Source organism: Cibotium barometz, chromosome 49 (assembly GCF_041138505.1).
Source record: "Cibotium barometz isolate CiBa-2024 chromosome 49, ASM4113850v1, whole genome shotgun sequence".
Lineage (NCBI taxonomy): Eukaryota > Viridiplantae > Streptophyta > Polypodiopsida > Cyatheales > Cibotiaceae > Cibotium > Cibotium barometz.
This window is the reverse complement of record NC_141094.1, coordinates 17,113,601-17,136,083: the sequence shown is the minus strand read 5'-3', so window position 1 is coordinate 17,136,083 and position 22,483 is coordinate 17,113,601. Positions and strand designations below refer to the sequence as shown.

General features: G+C 41.1%; 1 protein-coding gene across 1 annotated transcript in view; it reads left to right on the top strand.

Annotated features, from left to right (window-relative positions):
- Nucleotides 1–10,226, top strand: part of TPC1 (two-pore channel 1) — a 167,549-nt gene extending 157,323 nt beyond the window's left edge. The window contains exons 23-24 of the mRNA XM_086786620.1: nucleotides 9,704–9,803; nucleotides 9,915–10,226. Coding sequence (XP_086642746.1) covers nucleotides 9,704–9,773 — 70 coding nt within the window. The 3' untranslated portion in view covers nucleotides 9,774–9,803; nucleotides 9,915–10,226. The remainder of the gene's footprint in view (nucleotides 1–9,703; nucleotides 9,804–9,914) is intronic.
- Nucleotides 10,227–22,483: the final 12,257 nt, after the last annotated feature.

Below are 22,483 nucleotides of genomic sequence, written 5' to 3'. Positions count from 1 at the left end.
TGTGGTGTGGATGTTAGAAATCAGACATGGCACCTCAAGCTTGGCTATGGTGTGCTTCCTAATCTTAAACCCTAAAATGAATTAGTGTGACCTAACCTAAGGTGGGTGCAGCCTAATTACACACATGGTGATAAAAAGATTATGCTAACTAAGCTTTAAGACTCAAGCACAATTAGGTTACAAGATTGAGACTTGTACTCATAAAGAGGCTTGAGAGCATGCTTCATTTTTCATTGCTTGAAATAACCTCTTTTTATATGGGTGGATACGACATTGGCTTTGTCGCTCATGTGGGATAATTCGATGTTTGCTCATGTGGTTCCTTGCTAGGCTTGTACTTCATTTGGACTACTCATACTCACTCCCTACTAACTCATGTGCTCAATGGCACCACATTTCTCAACACCCCCCCTTGGTGCCATATTTTTTAGGCTACTGCAAGGTGGTCAAATGCGAGGTTTGCAAATACTTCACCCCCACTTAATATAGGTGGTAGGTGGATTGACATTTGGATTTAGACATGGGACATCTCTCCTCTTAGGTGCTTGATTAGCTACTTTCAAGTGGTCAGGAGTGTTTACATTTGTATCACTTCCTCTAGGTTCTCTCTGACTACTCTTAGGTGGTAAAGCGTGCTTACAAACACATAGATTTGCCTACTCGTTTGGTGGCTTACAATATATAAATTGATTAGGTTAGGGTAGTGGTTGGTAGCTCCTTTGTTGCTTAGTACTATTGCTTGCTTGAGATCTCCTTGCTTTTGCTTAATGAAGATCCTTTTTTTTTTTTCTTCATGCTCTATGTCGATGTCGTGACTTTCTTTTTCTTCTTTGCATTATTGGATGCTTATGCTTTATGGCTCTTAGTCTTTACTCTTTGGCTTGACTTTTGGCTCTTTGACAACTCCTTTGGTATGGACTTGATGTTCATTATCGCAGGATACATTGTTCTTGATTTCCTTATGTGCCTTTGGTGCATTATGTATGGATGCCATACTATGTGCTATAGTCATCTCACGCACTTGTGCTTTGGGCATGCTTAGAATTGTGCTTTGTGCATCCACGCTTTTGCTTTGTGAGATGCTTGATTTGCCCGCGGGATACGTGACCCTTTCCCAATGAACTTCCCAATGCTTATTGCCATGTGTATGTTTGCCATTTGAGAAAGGGCTTACCTATTGATCTCTTTATTGAGTATTAGTAAGCAATGTCTACTTCTCGTACATTTTGGCAAATAGACTCTTATTTCAAGCTTAATGCAATGGATTAGATGCAAACTATGTGCTAATGCTGTGAAAAAATAGATAAGGGTGCAAATACAAAGATTAATGCAATGAGAGAGATTATAAGAGGCTTAGTATGCAAAGGATGATTCCTCAAGGCTTAAACCAACCCAACTTTGTAATTTTAATCTTGAATTAGTTCAATTTCTGTTAATTGACTGTTAATGATAATGATTAGTGATTAACAAGCTGAAAAGGCGGAGGACAAAATTGAGCTCACCATTGTAGCAAATCAAGGGAAAAATTACTTGGGGTCATTGTTCTTGATGTGGATGGAAGCTCCCAAGTGGAAAATGTAGCCTTTCTTCACCAAAAATGGCACAGCAGCCTGAAGAATCATGACTGGTTTTTTTTTATTGCAGCAGCTCAACCACTGCACCAAATGGCATGAAATTTCATGTGGGCTGCTTAAGGCATGGGCTAAGATCTTCCTAGAGAGCTTGGCCAAATTCGACGTATAGAGGGCGAATGGTATGAAAATGCAATCAGCAAGCAGGGCGTCAGCAAATTCGGGCTATAGGCAACGAAATTGGTCAGTTTCTTGGAGGTAGATGGTCGCCCTGAGGTGCTAGAGATGTGGCTTGAAGGATTTGCAAAATGGTGGAGAGGATAAGTAATGCCAAGCCTTTCAATTTTGGGCCACAAAGGGGGTTGGATGAATAAGCTTTGGGATTAGTGACCTAAATGCAATTATTAGTGCTAAAGATGTTTAGTGGGCTGAGAGAAATGTCATGGAGGCTCATGAGGAGAGGGGTGGCTCTGATACCATGTCAAAAATCAGACATGAGAGTCCATCATGGTCTTGGGCTCGTCCATTGCGGAGTTTTTGTATGGCTGTGGGATCTGGTGGTGGTTGGTTAGGTGTGTTGTAGAGTTTTTGTGCATAAGTGTGCCATGTGAAGGGGGCAGTGATGGGTGCTCAAGAAGTTTACGCCAAGCCTCCTTGCAATCTGCACTGAAAAAGAATTGGTAGAATTTATTTTCATGTCAAACCAAAAAGGCCTGCTTGTTGCTTCAACTCAGGCATCGGAAAATCGGTTGTGCTTCACGATTTACCTGGTCGCATGCTCTTGCAATAGGTGAAGATGAGTGCCTTGACACTTTCCAACATTCCAGCTGTTTTGAGCATGGATCCACTAGGAGGTTTGGTAGCGAAGCGATGCGTGCACAGAAATGATGTTTCGGCAGAGTTGTGGAAGATGATGCGAGTATAGGAAGCAGGACTGCAGATTTTTTTCTACATACTTGAACAAGGATAGCTAGCTCATGAGCTAGCCAAGGATCATTGCATGAGTGTGGTGTCTAACAAAAAAAAAAGTGTGGGTCTAACAAGTGTCAATGAGGTGATAGCTCGAGTGGTAGATGTGTTTGTCTAGGACTCGGAGGTCCTTGGTTCAAAACCCCGCATGGTGCTTCCTCAGTTGCATCGCCTACAAGCAGATAAATAAGTGCATACAGGGAGTGAAAAATGGTAACTAATGACTGCCAATGAGGTGATAGCTCGAGTGGTAGAGGTGTTTGCCTAGGATTGGGAGGTCCTGGGTTCTAAACCCCACATGGTGCTTCCTCGGCGGCGGATAAATAAGCACGTACGGGAGGATCTTGGGCATAAGGCCAAAAAAAAAAAAAAAGTGGGTCTAACAAGCTAGCCTTAGAACCAACCCAATACCAGGTAAGTTGAAGCCAAGAAAAGGCAATCATGGTGCAGGTCAATGACCTCCTAGCCAAGCAGTTCTCCCTATTGCTTTCCTAATCACTTAGGTTAGGAGGATGGTACTAACAAGATGTTAACTAGTATTGTAACATGCGAAAGCTTCGGGGGAGATCGGTAACTTCAATGCTCAGAAAAACAGCACACTTGTCGCGAGGGAATTAACGCACAAAACTGAATATAGATGTGCAGAATAATAGAGAGAGAGAGAGAGGGAGAAGCGGACATAGTATTGGGTCCCGAATACCCTCTGTAGGGCCCCCACCACGAATGGTCTATTTGCTTTATTAGAATGATGCAAATCTGAAAAGAAAATACAGAAAACTTGACCTTTCTTGGTTGAGATAACTCTACCCTTGACCTGCAGTCCTTCACCCCTTCTGCGTTAGCTTATCCTTGGCTGTCTTGGCCCTTTGATCAACTTTAGCTCTTGGTGAATTATGAGATAAAGGAAGTGACTTGGGGCCTTGGTATTTATACTACCCAGAATACGCAGTCGGCCAATTCTAGTCCAGTCGGCTGCCATAAATCAGCCCACGATTTGAAATTATAGCATTAAATGCTAGAAAATCCTAGAAAATGTTACGCATCTTTTCCTACCTGGCTGGGCACTAGGCTCATGGTTCTAAGAGGGCTGGGCACTGGTTACCTTCTATACTGGGGGTTGGGCAGCCTGTGTGGGCTGCCCCACACTTGCACTGTCTTTGCCTTCGGCAGGAGCCATGCTTGAAACGGTGCAGAAGGATCTGTTCTGGAACCATAACTTCTGCTTCATCAACAATATCTGGTTCCTCCTCGTCTTTAACTTCTGAAGGGATTGGACCTGCATATGGCTTTAACTAACTGACGTGCAACACATCGTGCATAGTCCAACTCGGAGGTAGCTTTAACTGCATGGAAACCTCATTAATCTTTTTCTGGATGGGAAAGGGTCCAAAGCTCCTGAAAGACAACTTTGGGCATCGCTTGCCCAGTTGCTTCAACCTTTGCTTCATAATCCGAAGATAAACTCAATCCCCTTCCGAAAACTTCATATCCCATCGGTCTTTAGTAGCCTGTCGAGTGTAGGCCTCTTGCGCTTTAGCCAACCTTTCTTTTACTGACTCTAAAATCTCCTGGTAAGACTCTGTCACTCTGTTCACTTCCTTCAGGGACTGAAGATGAGGTCCTGGTCAAAAACGATTGGAAAGGTCTTCCAAACGCTGCCTCATATGGAGTCTTGCCAATAGCTAAAGAAAAAGAATCATTCAAAACAGCTTGAACTAAAGGCAAAAATGATTCCCAATTACCTTGCTGATCGTGGACATAACACTTCAGTACATCAAAGGCCAACTGGTTGTATATCTCTGTCTGGCCATCCGTATGTAGATGGAATGCATTGGAAAAATTCAATTTGATATCAAAGTTATCAAACAATGCCCTCCAAAAATGACTGGTAAACTTGGCATCTCGGTGTGACACTATGGTCCTAGGAATCCCGCCAATCGGGTACCAATGCTAAATGAACAACTGGGCAATATCCTCGGCAGTCACATTGGCCCTGCAAGGAATAAGTATAACAAATTTGCTAAATTTATCAACTATAGTTAAGCACTACGTATTACGCTTACTCGGATTGGGAGGTAGATTCGTGACAAAGTCCATTGAAATATCTTGGCAAGGACCCTCAGAAATTAGCAAGGACTGTAATAACCCTGTCTTCTTTCCACGAGGAACTTTCAAATATCACAGCATTGTACATATGTAAACACATCTCGCCTCATGTTTGGCCAATAATATTGCCGTTCCAATTTCTCCAGAGTCGAATTCATGCCCCTATGACCACCAGTAATGGCGTCATGGACATCATGGAGAAGAGCTGCCCTGAACGACGTCATGACACACAGTCAGCCTTTGTAGAAAAGCCAACCATCGCGTATCAGAAAGTGGCATGGTCCTGTGGCATCCAATGCCTGTTCCCACTATGAATTCCTCATAATCTGCATACGTGTGCTTCATATCATCTAGTCTTGTACCAACAAGGTCGAGTCTAGTGGTTTGAATCAAAGTCACTTGTCCCTTCCTGCTCAAAGCATCGGCCACTGGATTGGTCTTTCTTGGAAGGTACTCAATCATACTACCGAATTGCTAGAATATCTGGCTCCAGCGGTGTTGCCGGTCACTTCACTGTGCACTTGGCATTGTCTAAAGCCAGCGTAATGCGTGATGGTCGGTGCGAACCTCAAAGTCACGGCCATAAAGAAAATATTTCCAATGTTTCAAGGCCTATATAACTGCAAGGAGTTCACGGCCATAAAGAAAATATTTCCAATGTTTCAAGGCCTATATAACTGCAAGGAGTTCACGATCGTAGACTGAGTAATTTTTCTCTACGGACAGTAACTTACGAGACATGTAAGCTATTGGATGACCATTCTGTTGTAACACACCGCCAATTGCGATGTTACTCGCATTGGTGATCACCTGAAATGGCTCGTCCCACGAGGCAAGTGCTAAACAAGTCGCTTCTGATAAAGCCACCTTGAGGTTCTTAAATGCCTCCAACTCTCGTGGAGTCATTTGAATCCGTTGCCTTCTGGTCTTCACACCCTTTAGTAGATCGGTGAGATCTGCGGAGAGGTCAGAAAACTTGTCTATGTGGGTGGAGTATGCTTGGCATATACCCACAAAGGATCTGATGTCATATGCTGTCTAAGGTACTTCCCAATTGACAATCTCGGTCACTTTTGCCGGATCAAGTCGAATGCCTTCTGCACTAATTATGTATCCCAAGTAATGTACCTGGAACAAATAAAATTCCGACTTCCTTTCATTGACGTAAAGCTCGTTGCTTTCCAGCAACTTAACGACTTTCTCCACATCAATGCAATGCTGCTCAACGTAGTTGAAAACACGAGTATGTCATCCAGAAATATGAACACACTTTCCAATCAAATCCCTAAACACACGCATCGTCATGCGGTTGAATGTAGCTGGGGCGTTCGTCAAGCCAAATGGCATGACCACAAATTCATAGTGAGCCCGTTTCGTACGGAAGGCTGTCTTGAGGATGTCCCCCTTCACAATCCTCACCTCGTGGTACCCATTTAAATCGAGTTTCGAAAACACCTTCGCTCGGAAATCTACTCTCGAGAATATAATCTATTCGAGGCATCGGAAATCTACTCTTGATAGTCAGCTTATTGAGTGCACGATAATCGACACACAAACGGGAAGACCCATCTTTCTTCTTGACAAATAAGATCGGTGTTGCAAATGGTGACACACTGGGACGGATGAAGCCAAATTGCAACAATTCTTGTAGTTGGTGGTCCAACTCCGGTTCCATTGCCTTGGAAAGGCAATACGGAAACTTGCTCGGGGGTTCCGAGCCTGGGAGGAGGTCAATCTTGTGGTTCTCCAGTCTGGACGGGGGGAGCTGGGGAGAGAGACTGTCCCGAAGAAAAATCTTCTGGAACTTTTCATGGAGAGCCGAGTACTTCTCGGAAGCACTAGCCACCGTCTGGGTTGCGTGGATGTATATCATCGCACAATGTACGCCTTTTCTGACTGCTCGCTTAGCCTGCAAGTGGCTTATGAGCGGAAAGTTCAGAATTCCTGGCGCTAATGGTCACTGGGGCGTTTGACACATTCCGATTGATCTAAAACGTGTGCTTGTCCCACTTGACATCAGGAAGGAACTTGTGAAACCACTGAATGTCCAAAATTATGTCTGCTTCTATAAGAGGGACAACCATAAAATCACGCACAAATTCTATGCCCTGAATAACTAACTTAGCACCTAGAGCTTCATACTTGACGCTCGTTGTCATGCCTGTGCTAAAACCCTCAGCCTGTTTGTCCACTGAAGTCAAGACTAAACGGGCATTTCGAGCGGCCTGTTCCCTCACCACATCCTCCGTGCTACCGCTGTCAAACAAGACGACGACTCTCTATGTAGCCAAAGGACCTAAGCAATTCATTGCGCTCATACTCCTGGTCATGGGCGTCCTTCTGCTTATCTTTAAGCTCCCGGCTAATAATTGCTCCAACTGAAGCATTGGGATTTGAAGAACTAGGGGCAGCCACTGGGGTCTATGTGGGAGCTCGGCTCACCACCACGAAAGCTGTGGAGATTGCGGCGGCGGTCTTTGGAGTCTTCTTAGGACACTCCCGAGAAGTATGTTCTTTTGTGTGACAAAAGAAACATCTACCCTCCTCCTTGTCCTGAGAAATCTCCTCAGCACACTCAACTTGCCACCTGTCTTGCCTGCCTCCGCTTTCTGGTCTGGAGTAAGCTTAGACGCATTGTTCGAGTTCTTGGAGCCCGAGGCTCCCGTGCTCTGTCCTAGGGAAGACCCCGTCTAGTCCTGGCCTTTTCCCCTCAAGGCGGTAGCCTTGGGAGTAGCCGGCTGGGAAGTCTTGGGCTTGCCACCATTATGCTTCATTTTTGCACTCTGCGCAAGCGAGAGTGCGTTTTCAAAGGTGGCTGGCCTAAACATACACCTCCCACTGGATTTGCATGTCAAGGCCATACGAAAATTGCCCTTTCTTATCCGAATCAGATAAGCCTAATTACAAACATAAAGTCGAAATTCTATTGGCAAACTGAAGGACTGGTTGCACGTTCCGACGCACTCCCTTGAACTCGTCTTCGAGTCGCTCAAGGTATTGGGGTGGTAGAAACCGCTACTTAAGGTCACAGACAAACTCGTCCCACACATAAGCTGCCATACCTAATCTGGTGTGGGCATGAGCCCATTGAGTCCACCAAGGAATGGCCTCACCAACTGGCTAAGATCACTCTGTCAGTATCTATCTTTCTAACTGCGGCAAAGTAAGCTTCAAACTGATGCAACCATGAATAAAGAGTTGTGGGGTCGAGTTTACCATTATACTTACTGAAGTTCATTTTCTTGGGAAAATGATTCGAGGGCGCCGCTGGTGTCAATCTGGCATCCAAAGCTTTAAGGTAACGCTCATGTTCCACACGTCGCATGGCTTCGTCTCCACACGCTCATGTTCCACACGTCGTTGTTAGATCACCGATGCACGCATCTGCAACTTAAGCAAGGAGCTTGGTTGCGGTCGTCACCCCGTGAGAGGGTCCCTATGTTGAGGATCTAGAATCTGGGATATGGAAGGAGAGGGAGGAGGAGATGGAAAATGCGACGCTAGAGAACGGGTACACTCTTCCAGAGCCTGGATCTACGCCTTCTGCTCTTCCATCTTGGTCGTCTAGTCTGCGATTGCTCGCATCATCTGCTGGAACATATCTGTAACACTCAAGCTTGGTGCCCTAGCTGGGCTGCCCGGTGCACTCTGGTCCCAAGGTTCTTGGTCTCTCTCGTCGTCAAAACTGGCCATAGCAGGAAAATGCACTTCCTTTTCGGAGGGCAATCTGACCATCCACTGTGTGTGTGGGAGACGTCCGGAGGCTTTCGGAGGCTGAAAACCAACCGTCCTTCGAGGGACAGGAATCACTCCGAAAGGGGGAGTCCACCGGCGTCTGAAAACCAACCACACGAGCGAGAAAAAATTATGGTTTCTTTGCTGAATCTTTGCACTTGAAGTAGGCTTTGATACCACTGTAACATGCGGAAGCTTCGAGGGAGATCAGTAACTTCAATGCTCAGAAAAACAGCACACTTGTCGCGACAGAATTAATGCACAAAACTGAATATAGATGTGCAGAATAATAGAGAGAGAGAGAGAGAGAGAGAGAGAGAGAGAAGCGGACCCAATATTGGGTCCCGAATACCCTCTGTAGGGCCCCCACCACGAATGGTGTATTTGCTTTATTAGAATGATGCAAATCTGAAAAGAAAATACAAAAAACTTGACCTTTCTTGGTTGAGATAACTCTGCCCTTGACCTACAGTCCTTCATCCCTTCTACGTTAGCTTATCCTTGGCTGTCCTGGCCCTTTGATCGGCTTTAGCTCTTGGTGAATTATGAGATAAAGGAAGTGACTTGGGGCCTTGGTATTTATACTACCTAGAATAGGCAGTCGGCCGGTTGGTTACCTTCTGTACCGGGGGCTGGGCAGCCTGTGTGGGCTGCCCCACACTTGCCCTACAGCCATCACAAGGCTGGATGTCCTGTCAGCTGCCCATGGCATGCCCCTAGGGCTGTCCTACAGCCCTCCATGGCCTACCCATGGTTGGTGGGTACAGCCAGGACCTTCCTGGCCCTAATGGGGGTGGTTTTATATTGTCCCCATGCCCACACGAGTACTTGGGGTAGCCCTATGGACTGGCCCCTTTCCTATATGCAAACCCTGACTATCTACACAATGATCTGGCATCTGGTACCATACCAGATACACAGAATCACTGACATCATTCCAAAAGGAGACTCACAGCACAAACTGGCACTGTTTCATGTGCAGGACAATGCACACCTAACCTTGGACTCATGTGCAAGACAATGCACACTTGACTTCGGACGACTGTGATGGAACCCTGGCTGACTCGTCCCGGACTGGGCTCACATGGGACCAGTTTACCATCCCAGGTCCTGCACCTTCTGTACAGATATGTCTACGTGGCATCCAAGTGCGGGATGCATGTTATAGGTATCTAGCCCTAAACTTGAGTGAGTACCAAGGTTTGATGACATTTTAGACAGATTCGATGGATTAATTTACTTGTGCCAAATTGAGTTGAAAAAAAATGTTTTACTAAGTTTCAAAATCGTGTCTTACTGGACAGTTTTGTTTTGTGGGGCAGAGCTAGAAGTGAAAACGTGGAATCCCTTCTAAATCATATGTTAGGTGCTGCGTTGGAGAAGACAGATTAGAAGCTGCCTTTTGCCATCCCGCATAGGATGGTATGAATTTTTAACTGATTTTAAATTTGTGGGTGAAAAGGTGTGAGTGTGTCTTTGAGAATGTGTAATTCACATGGGCTTAACAATGTTAAGATTTCACTTGTACTGCAGGGAAAAGTATGTGCAGATCCAAAGATCAACTTCCATTGTTTCATGACTGGGAATGTGTAAATCCTCCATCCAATATCTCAATGGTAGATCCAAAGATCAACTTCCATTGTTTCATGTCTAGGGATGTATGTAAATCCTCTATCTCGACCATACCCAGTGTCTCAATGTTAGAGCTTGGTGCGTGAAAAGTATATGTGATTGTTTCTTAGCGTGAAAGTTCCTGCAGCTAGAAAAATCCCTTCTTTGACGAGATTATATATAAAGTTAAAACATGAATCATGGCGCTTTTTTAACCGAAAGATGATTGGTGTATTTGGTATCCTCTGAGCTCTCTTGCAAAGAAGAGGTAAAAGTCTCTTGATGTCACCCACAAAGTATGGACAAGTGAGTATAAACGGGATACAATAATCTCTCTCCTTATCTTCTTTTATAGCGAGCCCCCCCCCTCCCCCCCCCCCCCCCCCCCCCCTCTGCCTGTTAGAAGTCAGCTCCTGTCTATTTTTATACACCAGGGCCTTTGTTGTGGGTGTGCCCGCCCTTATGAGGTGTTTTCTCATTCTTTCCCACTCTCCGTATTTTTCCCCCATTTTTCCCTATTTTTCTGTGGCATGGAAGGTAGTCTTGTAGTGGCAAGAGAACCTTGAACCTGGCCGACTGCATCTGTGGAGTCTCTGGAGGTGGCCGACTGATTTGCATGGGTCGTGGACTTCCCTGATGCTGGCTGACCCCCTCTGCTGTTGGCCGACTGAGTATTTCAGTCGTGGGGATTTTATGTGTCCTGTTGGCTGCCCTACAGCAGGCCGACTGCTGATGGGGGGCCATATAACGTGGCCCCAAGTCCCCTTGTCATTTTAGTATCATTCCCGGGGTCTTCTTGTGTATATAGAGCAAAGTTACACGCCTCTACCACTTGTGCTGTTATTTTTCTGCATTGCGTTTTCCCAGATCTGGTCATCATCTCCATCATCTCCGCTGCATATTTTGACCCCCCCCCCCCCCCCCCCCCCCCCCCCCCCCCCCCTTCTTTACGGGAACAAAATGACCCAACCAGCAAAATAGGAAGGCCACTTTGGGGAATTGATGGTGGCCTTCACTCACATGGCTTTGGAAGCACAGGATGCCTTCACAAGCATCAAGGAGATTTTACTATTGTGGGAGAAACACTGTGACAAACAGAATACAGAGATGCAAGAAATCAACTGCTTATCTAAAGACGGCCCTAGCCATGAGGGATCCCTTTAAAGCTCTAGCCAATGAGTTGGCTCAGCTCGAGAGGGACATGCAACTAAATCTAGAGATCGTAGAGAGACTCACCCAAAAGGTGCAAGCCACCTAATTATAAATCACAGTTTAGTTCCACAACAGGGTAGAAGCCACCAAATCACGAAGAAGACACACCGCATTTAAGATCAAGGTGGGAAATGGAGCTTCCTCCAAATCTTTGGTGAAAGAAAGTCTGTCTGTTAAACGTTCCCCCTGGTCTTCTCCTCTTCTTCCAACTTCCTTCTCGCCCCAGCCTTTCTTTTTCTTCTTCTCTTAGCAGGGTGGCTTTGGGCGCCTTGCTGCTGGGCTTGCTACGCTTGCGGTGGTTCATGCATGCGATTGCTAGATCTGCGACGCCTATTCGCGAGTACGTGCGCGTAGGCCGCATGGGGTTGCCACTAACGTTTTTTTAATTATATTAGTAACTTTAAAATATATATATATATATATATATAATATTAATCTACTTTAATAATATAAAACAAAATCAAGAAGTAAAAAATTTTATTAAAAAAAAGTGGTTGGAGTAGAAAGGAAGGAGGAGAGGGGTTAAGAGAAGAAGGGGTGTTGTGTTGTGTTTGAGGGGAGTGTATATACATAAATAATGTCCACTAGTACTCAACCCGTGCATTGTTGCGTTATGTAAAAGATATTAAGAAGCGAAACGCAAGAATGGAAGCCGGAATACAAAGGGTCAATCGAAGGGATTTTCTTCTCTTATTTTTTAGAAATCGAGGATTTCTTTTTTCTCTCCTCCACTTGAGCCTTGGTTGTCCATGGTTAATATGTAATAGATATATATATATATTTATGCATATATACATATAGTGTGTGTAAATGCGTATATGTCTAATTTGTATTTATGTATATAAATGCGTATATATCTAATTTGTATTTATGTATATGCATTTACCTTACACCCACTATATGTAAATGTGTATATATACATATATATGTATATATGTATATAATGGTATATCTATATATATGAACCAAACTAAGAGAAATGGTCCATATAACCCTATGTGTATATGTATATATATATATATATATATACATATCCAATTATATGGACCATTCTTCTCAGTTTTGTTCGAATACACACACACACACACACACGTATATATATATATATATATATCCAAATCAAACTGAGAAGAATGGTCTATATAATCCTCTCTCTGTGCGTGCGCGTACGTGCGCGATTACATGGACCATTTCTCTCAATCTCATTCGGATACATATATGTATATATGTATATCGTGTGTGTGTGTGTGTGTGTGTGTGTGTGTGCACTCGCACATGTGTAGATATAGGGAGGAGTAAGTGAGTGGCTAAAGATAATAAGAAGGGATTGGGGGGATTAAAAAAGGGTTTAGAGGGGCTTAGTGAGAGAGTGCCTCAAGCAGCAAGAGTGCAAGTTTGCAGACATGGAGTGTGTTCAAAATTTAGACAGAGTTGGGTCGTTGTCACTTTGGTGATCCCTTTGGGCTTTGAGATTGCTCCCTTAACATTGCACTAATAAGGGAATTGGTCTTCTTTGATAAAAATGGACCACTGTATGCCGACTTGGTATTTTCCTCCCTTGATGTGTGATGTCCACATGATCTTTTGACCTCTTCGACGATGGTGTGTGGGCTCATGAATAGAGTCGGTGCCAGTGTGCTTCATACTTGTAAAATCTTGGAGTGGCACCGGTCCACTCCATTGGTTTGGCATGTGGTGGTGTGGCATGTGGTGTGGGTTTCTTTGACCTCCTTGAGCTTCTAGCAGCTTCAGAGATCCAATGAGTTGTTGACTACTGGGATGGAACTGAGGTTTAGGGCGTCACTTAACATTACTTGGCTTAGAAGTTGTGCACATTCGAGCGAAACCAAAGAGTTTCCTTAATAGAAGCCTCGAGTTTCCAATATCTTCGATGGGGCTTGGGTTTTGGGTAAAACATTCTTGCTTGGGGTCTCCGCTTGGGATGTTTCTGCTTGTGGCAAGGCTTCTAGTGATTAAATGGTGGTTGTTGGGTTTTTTATTGCACATCATGTACACTCCTTGGCCTAGTTAGAGTGCACTTGGGTATCCCCTCTTACTGCTTGGTGACCTCCTTGAGAGGTTATTGAGGTTGTGGATATCTCTTGGTTGTGACTCTCGCTTGGCATGCATCTACTCATTGCAAGGCTTTTAGTGGTTAAATAGTGGCCATTATGTTTTTGATTGAGCATCGTGTACACTCTTTGGCTAGCTAGTGTGCTTTGAGGTATCCGCTCATGCTTCTTGGTGAAGACATCTCTGAGCGGTTGTTGAGGTTGCTATTTGGGAGGTGGCCTTTGTCTCTGTCAATAAGGTTTTGGATCAATATAATGGTTCAAGGGGGCGGTTGATACACAGCAAGGCGAGGCGTGTTGGGTTTGAGAAATTACTTGAGATGATAGCACCATTTTGGATCAATATAATGGTTCAAGGGGGCGGTTAATACACGGCAAGGCGAGGCGTGTTGGGTTTGAGAAATTACTTGAGATGATAGCACCATTTTTGAAGACAAGGCTTGGGATGTTGAAAGGTTTGGGCTAACCTCATCCACCAAGGTACGGTTGCTTTCGCCAAATGAAAGGCTCGGGCTAACCTCGTCCACACCAAAGATACGATAACCATCCCGTTGGGAAGCTCAAGTTTAGTGATTTGATTTCGTCAATTGATTATGTAAACAATGGCCGCAATCAATTTTCCGAGGATGATGCTCTCTTTCATTGTATCTATAGTGGTCACATAAAACTTCTAAGATGCAGGTTTAGTTCTAATGTAGAATTCTACATCAAAACAACTTACGACTTTGGATTGGCTATTGTGCGGGTATGTGTGGATGATATTAGGGGTGGGTAACGAGCTCCATGTCTCCTAAGTCAACCATGGTTGGCCGCTTGGAAAATTGAGTTCCGTGCGGAGTGGCTTCCGATGTTGAGGCTTTTGAGCATGTAGTCGTCTCCTTTGGTGAGGTTGGTTGAGGCTTTTGAGCATGTAGTCGTCTCCTTTGGTGAGGTTGGTTGATGAAGATGCATTGGCTCCAAGGCTTTTCCCTTGAGTTCCTTTTTAGAGATGGATGGTTGCGCTTGGGGAACTTCTTCAGGAATAGTTGTTGATTGCGAGGTTTTGGCATTGGACATAGAAGCACTTTCTCGTGTTGGTGAAGATGGAGTCAGAGAAGTAGATGCTTTATCAGAGTCAATCATTGATACAGATGGTAGGTCTTTATGTAGAGGGACTTTTAAGGGAGAGGCTTGTAACTTTTTGCATTTAGCATCATAGAAATCTAGTAGGGTTGGATCCTCTTCTTGGCAATATGGTATTATCAACTTTGTGTCGTTGACCATGATGATGACCTTATCGCTAGCAAAGCACAATGGTATTTGGGCAGCAATAGTCCATTTATGTCCCAAGATCAAATCTGCTTTCAATACATACTCAATCATAAAAAAACTTACATATAAGGGGGTTAGTTTTAATATACATTGTATGTTCAAAGTACTCCAAACTTGGCATATTCAAGTCTTGTGTGAATGGAATTCTATCAAGATGAGTCGTGAGTTAACCTAATAAATCCCATAACTCGAGGATCATGAGATTGTGCTTTCGTTGTGGATAAAGCTGTGCTTGGATTGTGTTGATTTTATTGGAAATTTCTAATCCAACCTTAATTCTTAGGATATTGTAAGTAAGATAGGTTGGAAGTTCTAGCTCCTCCAAGGTCTCTCTCTCCCGTAACACAATGCCTGCATGAGTGTTCAATGTGACTATTTGCATGGATTCATCAATTGAATACGAGTCACGTTTTTAAGTTCCACCAAGGATATGATATCATACTGAAGGAAATCTGAGATAACATGAAATCTAAATTTCATATTTCTACCAATTGTTTGAGTAGCATAGTTAAAGCATCATGAAACTTCAATGTTTTGTCCATTGGCACTTCTTGCAAGACCATTGTCTTTAGGAATGATTTTAGGTTATTTCAATGACACCCAAGTATTTATTGTCATGATGTTATGACTAGCTCGAGGGCTAATCAATGCGTGTTTGCGCATCTAACCATACCATGATAGAATCTTTAAGAGGAACCATGGATGTTTTAGTTTTTGTTTCAGCTTCAGATCTCATCAGTTTCATATTCCCATTCACTTTCATCCTCTTTTTGGCTCTCAACCTTTTTAAGAGTGTCCAATGTGTACAATGGCACACTTGGTCCTTTGATCACTTTACCTGAGATCTGTTTGGAAACTTGCGAATCCTCATAGTCCTTTTCTATGTAGCTTTGTATATCGTGGTAAAATCATGTTTAGCCTTTTAAGGTGCAAGGATTGAAGCTATGCTATCTTCACCACGAGAGAAGAGTACTCCTTTAAATGAGGATTTGAGAGACTGCTTTAATTTCGTAAGGGATGCATTAAATTCTTCACGTGGTTTTTCAACCATATCATTCGTGCAATCTACCTCTAATGACTCTTCTGTAGAGAGTATGTGTAAGATTCCTTCCCAGCCTCTCAAAATGTCCAGCATCTTTCCCTGTAATCAATCCCTCTTCAGAAATATAAAAGACTTGTTTTTAACTGTTTTAACTTAGAGAAAATATTCTAGAGAGAGAATATTCGAATTTTTAATATTTTTGGATAAAAAATTATCTCATCTTATTAAAATAAGTTTTTCTGAAACTGAAATTCAAAAAGAACTTTCCAATGTGCAATTGGAATTAATTGGAAATGGGTATAAAGGACCTTAGCCTAAGGGTCTAGATTTTCAGAAATTTTTGGATTATGATCCAATTAAGGTTCATATGGGCCAATAGCATCAATCCATGTGTAGGAAGGAGATAAATCCAATTTGTAAAAGAAGATACCCAAAAATGAGTAAATCCTCACATAAGATGAAGAGTTGAAAATGTACAAAGTTTATTAGTAAAAAACTGAGCAATATATGAGATATTTTGGGTATCCAAAAATGAGTAAATGCTCACATAAGATGAAGAGTTGAAAATGTATAATGTTTATTAGTAAAAAACTATGATCAATATTAAAATGATTCCATTATGACACATATGTAAGGAAGAGGAGTTCTTTAAAGGAGGTGCATATTTCACATAAGATGAAGAGTTGAAAATGTACAAGATTTATTAGTAAAAAACTATGAGCAATATTAAAATGATTTCATTATGACACATATGTAAGGAAGGGGAGTTCTTTAAAGGAGGTGCATATTTCACATGCTTGAATGAGTTTTAAACTCGTAAAAATTGAGATATTTCATCTCTCCTCTCTCCTCATTCAAGTCTAGTTTCAAAAAGTTAGCTTAACTGACCTAAAAATGGTCAAATATTGACCAAAATGATTTAGAAAATTCTAGAATCAGTTTGTTTGGTTAGGAGCTTAATTTTTTCTATAAATAGAAGCCTCCCCTTTGTTGAAAAATATATAGTGTTTATACATCGTTACTCTACTCCACTTAAGCCAAGAACTATGAATTCATTAATAATTCACTAGTTTTTGGAGCTTCTCTCTTTCTTCAATCCCCATTGGTGGCTCCATCAAAATACTTAACCAATTGATTGGCTAGGGGCCTCTACCGTGAATAAAGAATCAAGCAATTTGTAAGGTAATTAGTGAATATTGATTTTTTTTATAATTTCTCAATGTTTCTCTCTTCTCAACCTCTCTCAAGTTTGAGAAGCTTAATTGGTATGGTTTTTTAAATGCTATTGAAGTTAATTGGTGAATAGTAGTGAAGAGTTACATAATTTAATAAATGCTATTGAAGTTAATTTTCATTTATGTTTAAATTCTAATGGTTTTTATGTAATTTCTCTCTCACTCAAGAAATGGTCATACTCATGACTCATTCTCAATTCAAATCAAGCTTTTCATAAAGCTTTTTCTTAACCCAAGATTAAGCTATGTTTGAGGTCAAATTAATGGTTTTTTTTTATGCTTTTAGTTTATGTATATTGATGATTCAATCCATTATGGATAAATGATCCAATTAGAGATCATTTTAATTATTTCTTTAATGATAAGCTTTATCCCTTAGAAAAATTGAGATTTATCAGTCATAGCAGCGGAGCTATGGCAAAATTTTTATAAAAATTATGCATAAAATAATTTCATTCAAAGCATAAAAAGAGGACTTCCTACCATATTTTAGGAATTATCATCCTAGATTAATTTAAAGAATTTCATTATAATCATGGAGAAATTGAATTTTAATATCATGCATAAAGGATAAGTTTTTATATCAAAAGTGTTATTTTTATCATTTTTATTTCATGCATAGAAATATGCATAATGGATAAATTTTTATATCAAAAGTGTTATTTTTATTATTTTTATTTTCATGCATAGAAGTATGCATAAAGGATAAATTTTTATATCAAAAGTGTTACTTTTATCATTTTTATTTCATGCATAGAAGTATACATAATGGATAAATTTTTATATCAAAAGTGTTACTTTTATCATTTTTATTTCATGCATAGAAGTATACATAATGGATAAATTTTTATATCAAAAGTGTTACTTTTATCATATTTGAATTTCATGCATAAAGGTATGCATAAAAGTTGATTATTTTATTATAAAAGTGTGACTTTTATCATAATTGAATTTCATGCATAGAGATATGCATAAAAGTTGATTATTTATTGTAAGAGTGTTACTTTTATCATAATTGGATTTCATGCATGGAGGTATGCATAAAAGATATTTTTTTTATACTAAAAGTGTGATTTTCATATAAATGAATTTTATACATAACTTAGATGCATAAGAGAAATTTTTTTATTTTAAAAGTGTAATTCTTACCAAATTGAATTTATGCATAAGAAGATGCATAAAAAAATTGATTTTTAATTCAAAAGTGTCATTCTCATCTAAATTGAATTTATGCATAGGAAGATGCATAAAAGATTGATTTTTAATTCAAAAGTGTCATTTTCATTTAAAATGAATTTATGCATAGGAAGATGCATAAAAGATTGATTTTATTTCGAAAGTATTAATCTCCTTAAATGAAATTTATGCATAAGTAAATGTGTAAAGAAATCTTATATCAAATATAAGAATTCTCTTGTATTCTATAAATAGATGAGATGTAATAGGATGTGATAAGAGGTGATAAGAGATGATAAGATGAATTAAGATGTGATAAGATGTGTATGGGATGAGGTAAGAAGTGTATGTGATAGGATAAGATGTATATGGGTTGTGATAGGGCGAGAATGGATGTGATGTAAAAGATTAGATGTGAAGGCATATGGGGTTATATGAATAGGAATGTGAAAATGGATGTATGTATGTGGATGCGTGGATGTAGAGATAGGAGTATGGGTGTATGAATGTGAAAATGGATGTATGCATGAAGATGTATATGCATAGATGTGAATGTGGATGTAGATGTGGATGTATAGATGTGAATGGGAATGTGGATGTGGATGTATGTATGTATGTGGATGTGGATGTATGAATGAGGACGTGATAATGGATGTATGCATGTCGATGTGGATATATGGATGTGAATATGAATGTGGATGTGGATGTGGATGTATGGATGTGGATGTGTATATATGAATGTAAATATGGGATGTGGATGTATAAATGAGGATGTGAAAATAGAGATATGCATGTAGATGTGGATGTATGGATGTGAATGTGGATGTGGATGTATGAATGTGGATATGGATGTGTATGTATGAATGTGGATATGGGATGTGGATGTATAAATGAGGATGTGAAAATGGATGTATGCATGTAAATGTGGATGTATGGATGTGAATGTGAATGTGTATGTGAATTAATGTGTCGTCGATATGAGAAAATGGATGAGAATGAGTACACATTAAATGGAATGTGGAATAAGTAATGTGGACTAAGGAGGGATAATGTGGAAAGACGAGAGTTCGATTTAGAAACTGTATTTTGTGACTGTTTGTAAATGACTGTTTTATGTCAAGAATGCTGGGAAAGCATTTTGATCGTCTTGTGGATTAAGGTCATGAAGACCTAACTGTTAAAGTTGCAACTGCTGACGGAGAGTCAATGAAGGACGTCTCGCGTAACAAGGTCGATCGAGGTCTTGACCAGCCTCGGTTCGATTTAAATGGTGAGCTTCCGATACGGTGGATGAGAGACCAAGGAAGCGGCCTATGAGTGAAGCGCTAGGTCACCTGCGAAGGATCCTAGAGGGTGTTGACTATACGGTGCTCGGGCTCTGGGTCGCCTAGGATACCCACACGTGCGTCGAGGAAGATATTGGAACAAGGAGTAAGAGTTGTTTTGTGAAACCGGGCATGGATCTGGTTGATTGATCTTGCTGGTCTTCAATGGATGAGTCCATGGCTCTTTATATGGATCTATTGGTTGATCTTGCTGATCTTCAACGAGAGTCCATCTTTATTTTTATAAGTGATTATATTGCCGAGTATTATGGGTTAAGAACTATTGAAAAGGTCCCTGTGTGGACAGGTGGTGAGCGTTCTAGTTGCCAGTGATGCCATAGATACTCTGATGAAGGAATAATTGAAAATTATGAATCAACCGGATAATTTGAAAGATTATAATCAGTGGTACTATGGTTTCATTAAAGGATTGTTTTAAAGTTAGCTGATGCTAAGAAAAAGGTAATTTCATATTGGGTGTGTAAGTGATGTGGCTAGTTTTATGTTTGCATGAACTTCCGGCTAGGGGACCTTGGAACTCTTTTCCTTGGTACCCGGGACAAAACCTAACCAAATTCCAAATTGGATCCCATCACTACAATGGTTGGGCGGTTGGCTAACCCATGGGATCGGATGGGGTTAGGCTGGACTGATGGATCCGTAAATCGAGACTCAATTTTCGTTATTACGATAGATGAAGTAAGTCCTGGATAGTAATTGTTCTATGGATAGGAATCAACGGCTGTGCCTTGTGATGGGAAAAAAAGCGTTGATCCCAATGATCCAAGTGCAAGTTTCTTCCTTGATCTGACCGAGAATCTTTATAGGTGCAGTCAGATCAGTTTGATCACTATTAATGGTCTTGACTACGTTAGAGTAAAAAGTTATCCTGGAGGAATCGCCCGTGCTTTCCGGATAAGGGAAGTTTTTTCGGGTTCAGTTTTGGAAAAATCGACGGATTAGTCTTTTGTCCGGATATCCGTGGACGAGACCCCGAGTGTGGAACCCTGTCTCGTGCAAGAAGTGCTACTTCCGCTGCTAGTACCCCGAATCCGTTGCGCGGTGGGAACAGGGATCTCACAGTATGTCTTCCTCTTGAAAGGGGAAGCTATACTCCTGTAGTTTGGTTACTTTTTTAGATTTGACATTAAGAGATTCAATCAGAATCGGTGATCCTATATGACACTCAACAATGCTAAGCATGCTCTCTTGAGCTTGCTTTTTACGTTGTGCATATGTCATGTGATCATAATTTTCAAGTTAGGATAGTTGGGCGGGTTCTAGTTTCTTAATTGGTCTATGAGGTTCACTAAGTGACGAATCATAACTTGTTTCATTACTAGAACTTATTTCATCTTCTGACTTTCATTGGATCGTCAAGTTTTAATTATGTTTTTTCATGCGACAAGAACGAACTTACTTTTTTACTTTTTTGTTCTCTGTCTTATCTGTTTGTTTTGTGGTCACTGAGAATATATGCTAGGGTGTCTGCTTTTTGGAGTATCATCCAATAAATCTTCCTCGAGATCATCCCCGTGATCTAAATCTATAAGCTCAGCGGTCATATTTGCAGCTATACGCTTCTTCTTCAATTAGGCAATCACACCTCTGGTGCTTGCCTATACAAGCATAGCATAAGCCTTTTTTTTCTTTCTCAAATTATTCAGGAGTGAGAGAAGATCTGCGATCATTCTTCATTGACCCTTTCTCTTAACTCCTACGAGAGTCTTTGGAGAGGAATGTACTAAGGCATAGATGCCTTCCCCTTTGAAAGTCCTATAGTGTACCTCGAAGCTTTATAAGTAGGTCGCATAAAATGAGACTTAGAAATTTGACCCATTGCCTTATTTTTACCCTTTCCACCATCTTTATAAACTAAAAGCCATTTCTTTATCTTTGGATAAAGTTTGACACTTCTCACAGTGTACTAAATGGTTGAAGTTTATCATTTAACCTCGAGGTGAATTTATAAACCTGTAAGAAATCTAGTAAAATTTATATAGAATTTTCATAAGCACCTCTTGATACTTGTCAACGTACTCCCGAACTGTAAGATTCTTTTGAGAGATAAAAAACCCACGTATCTCTACTCTGCTCATCTGGTGGCACAAATTTTTGAATAAACATATCCTTAAATTCCTCCCAAGTATTCGGGATTGCCTTGTCCTTTAGAATTTTTCTCCACCAATGATGAGCCATGTCTTCTAAATTATATGCAGCATGTTGGATTCTAATGTGTTCATTTGTAATAACACATAAGGTCAAGCATTGTTCCCACTTGGAAAGCCACTAATCCACTGCATTAGTTGTGCGAGAAGGTAAAGTGCCAGTGTACTGTGGCTTCAAATCCTTTAGTGCAAGTTTTAGCTTTATTTCCTTTTTCGGTGTACCCTCACGATTACCAAAGTGACAAGTATCCAAAGTTGGGATTGAGGTACTATAGGTATCATCATAGTGCAGATATCATTCATATTTTCTCTTACAAATCATGCATTTGTTGGCGAATAAGGACATATTTTGGTGATTTGTAGGGCAAAGTGATTGGATTCTATTTTTAACCAATAATATGCAAGAAGCACCACATGACGGAAAATAAAAAGGAAAGGGATAAGTGGGTCCCTTGGTCGTATGGTTGTCAAATCCGGTGTAGGCTGGAGTTATGTAGAGCAACAACTATGTGAATCGTGTCAAGCACTACAAGAAATGGACCACCAAAAGGAGAGATTTTTGTCGAGATACACCACGTAGGAACTGTCTCTTAAACCTTTGAAATGGAGAATCTTAGGCCTTTGAAATTTTAATAAGCTTTTGTTGTAAAGAAATCGTGGGCCTTTTTTTTCTCTACTATTGAGAAGCGTCAACCGACACGACGGCGAGACGGCTTGTGTGTTGTGTGCTACAGAATGTGGCTTAGCTTGTGAAGTAGCACAAGCACAAAACAAAGATGTTGTGGCTTGGCCACAACACCCGCATGCAACAATAGCAAAGCAGCAAATGGACAGCAACGAGGGAGCAGCAAGACGGAAATCCCAACATCGACAAAATCCAGCAGCAGCAGTAACGAATGGAAATAAAAAACAAATAGATGATAGCAAAGTCCATACTCAAGCTTGCAACA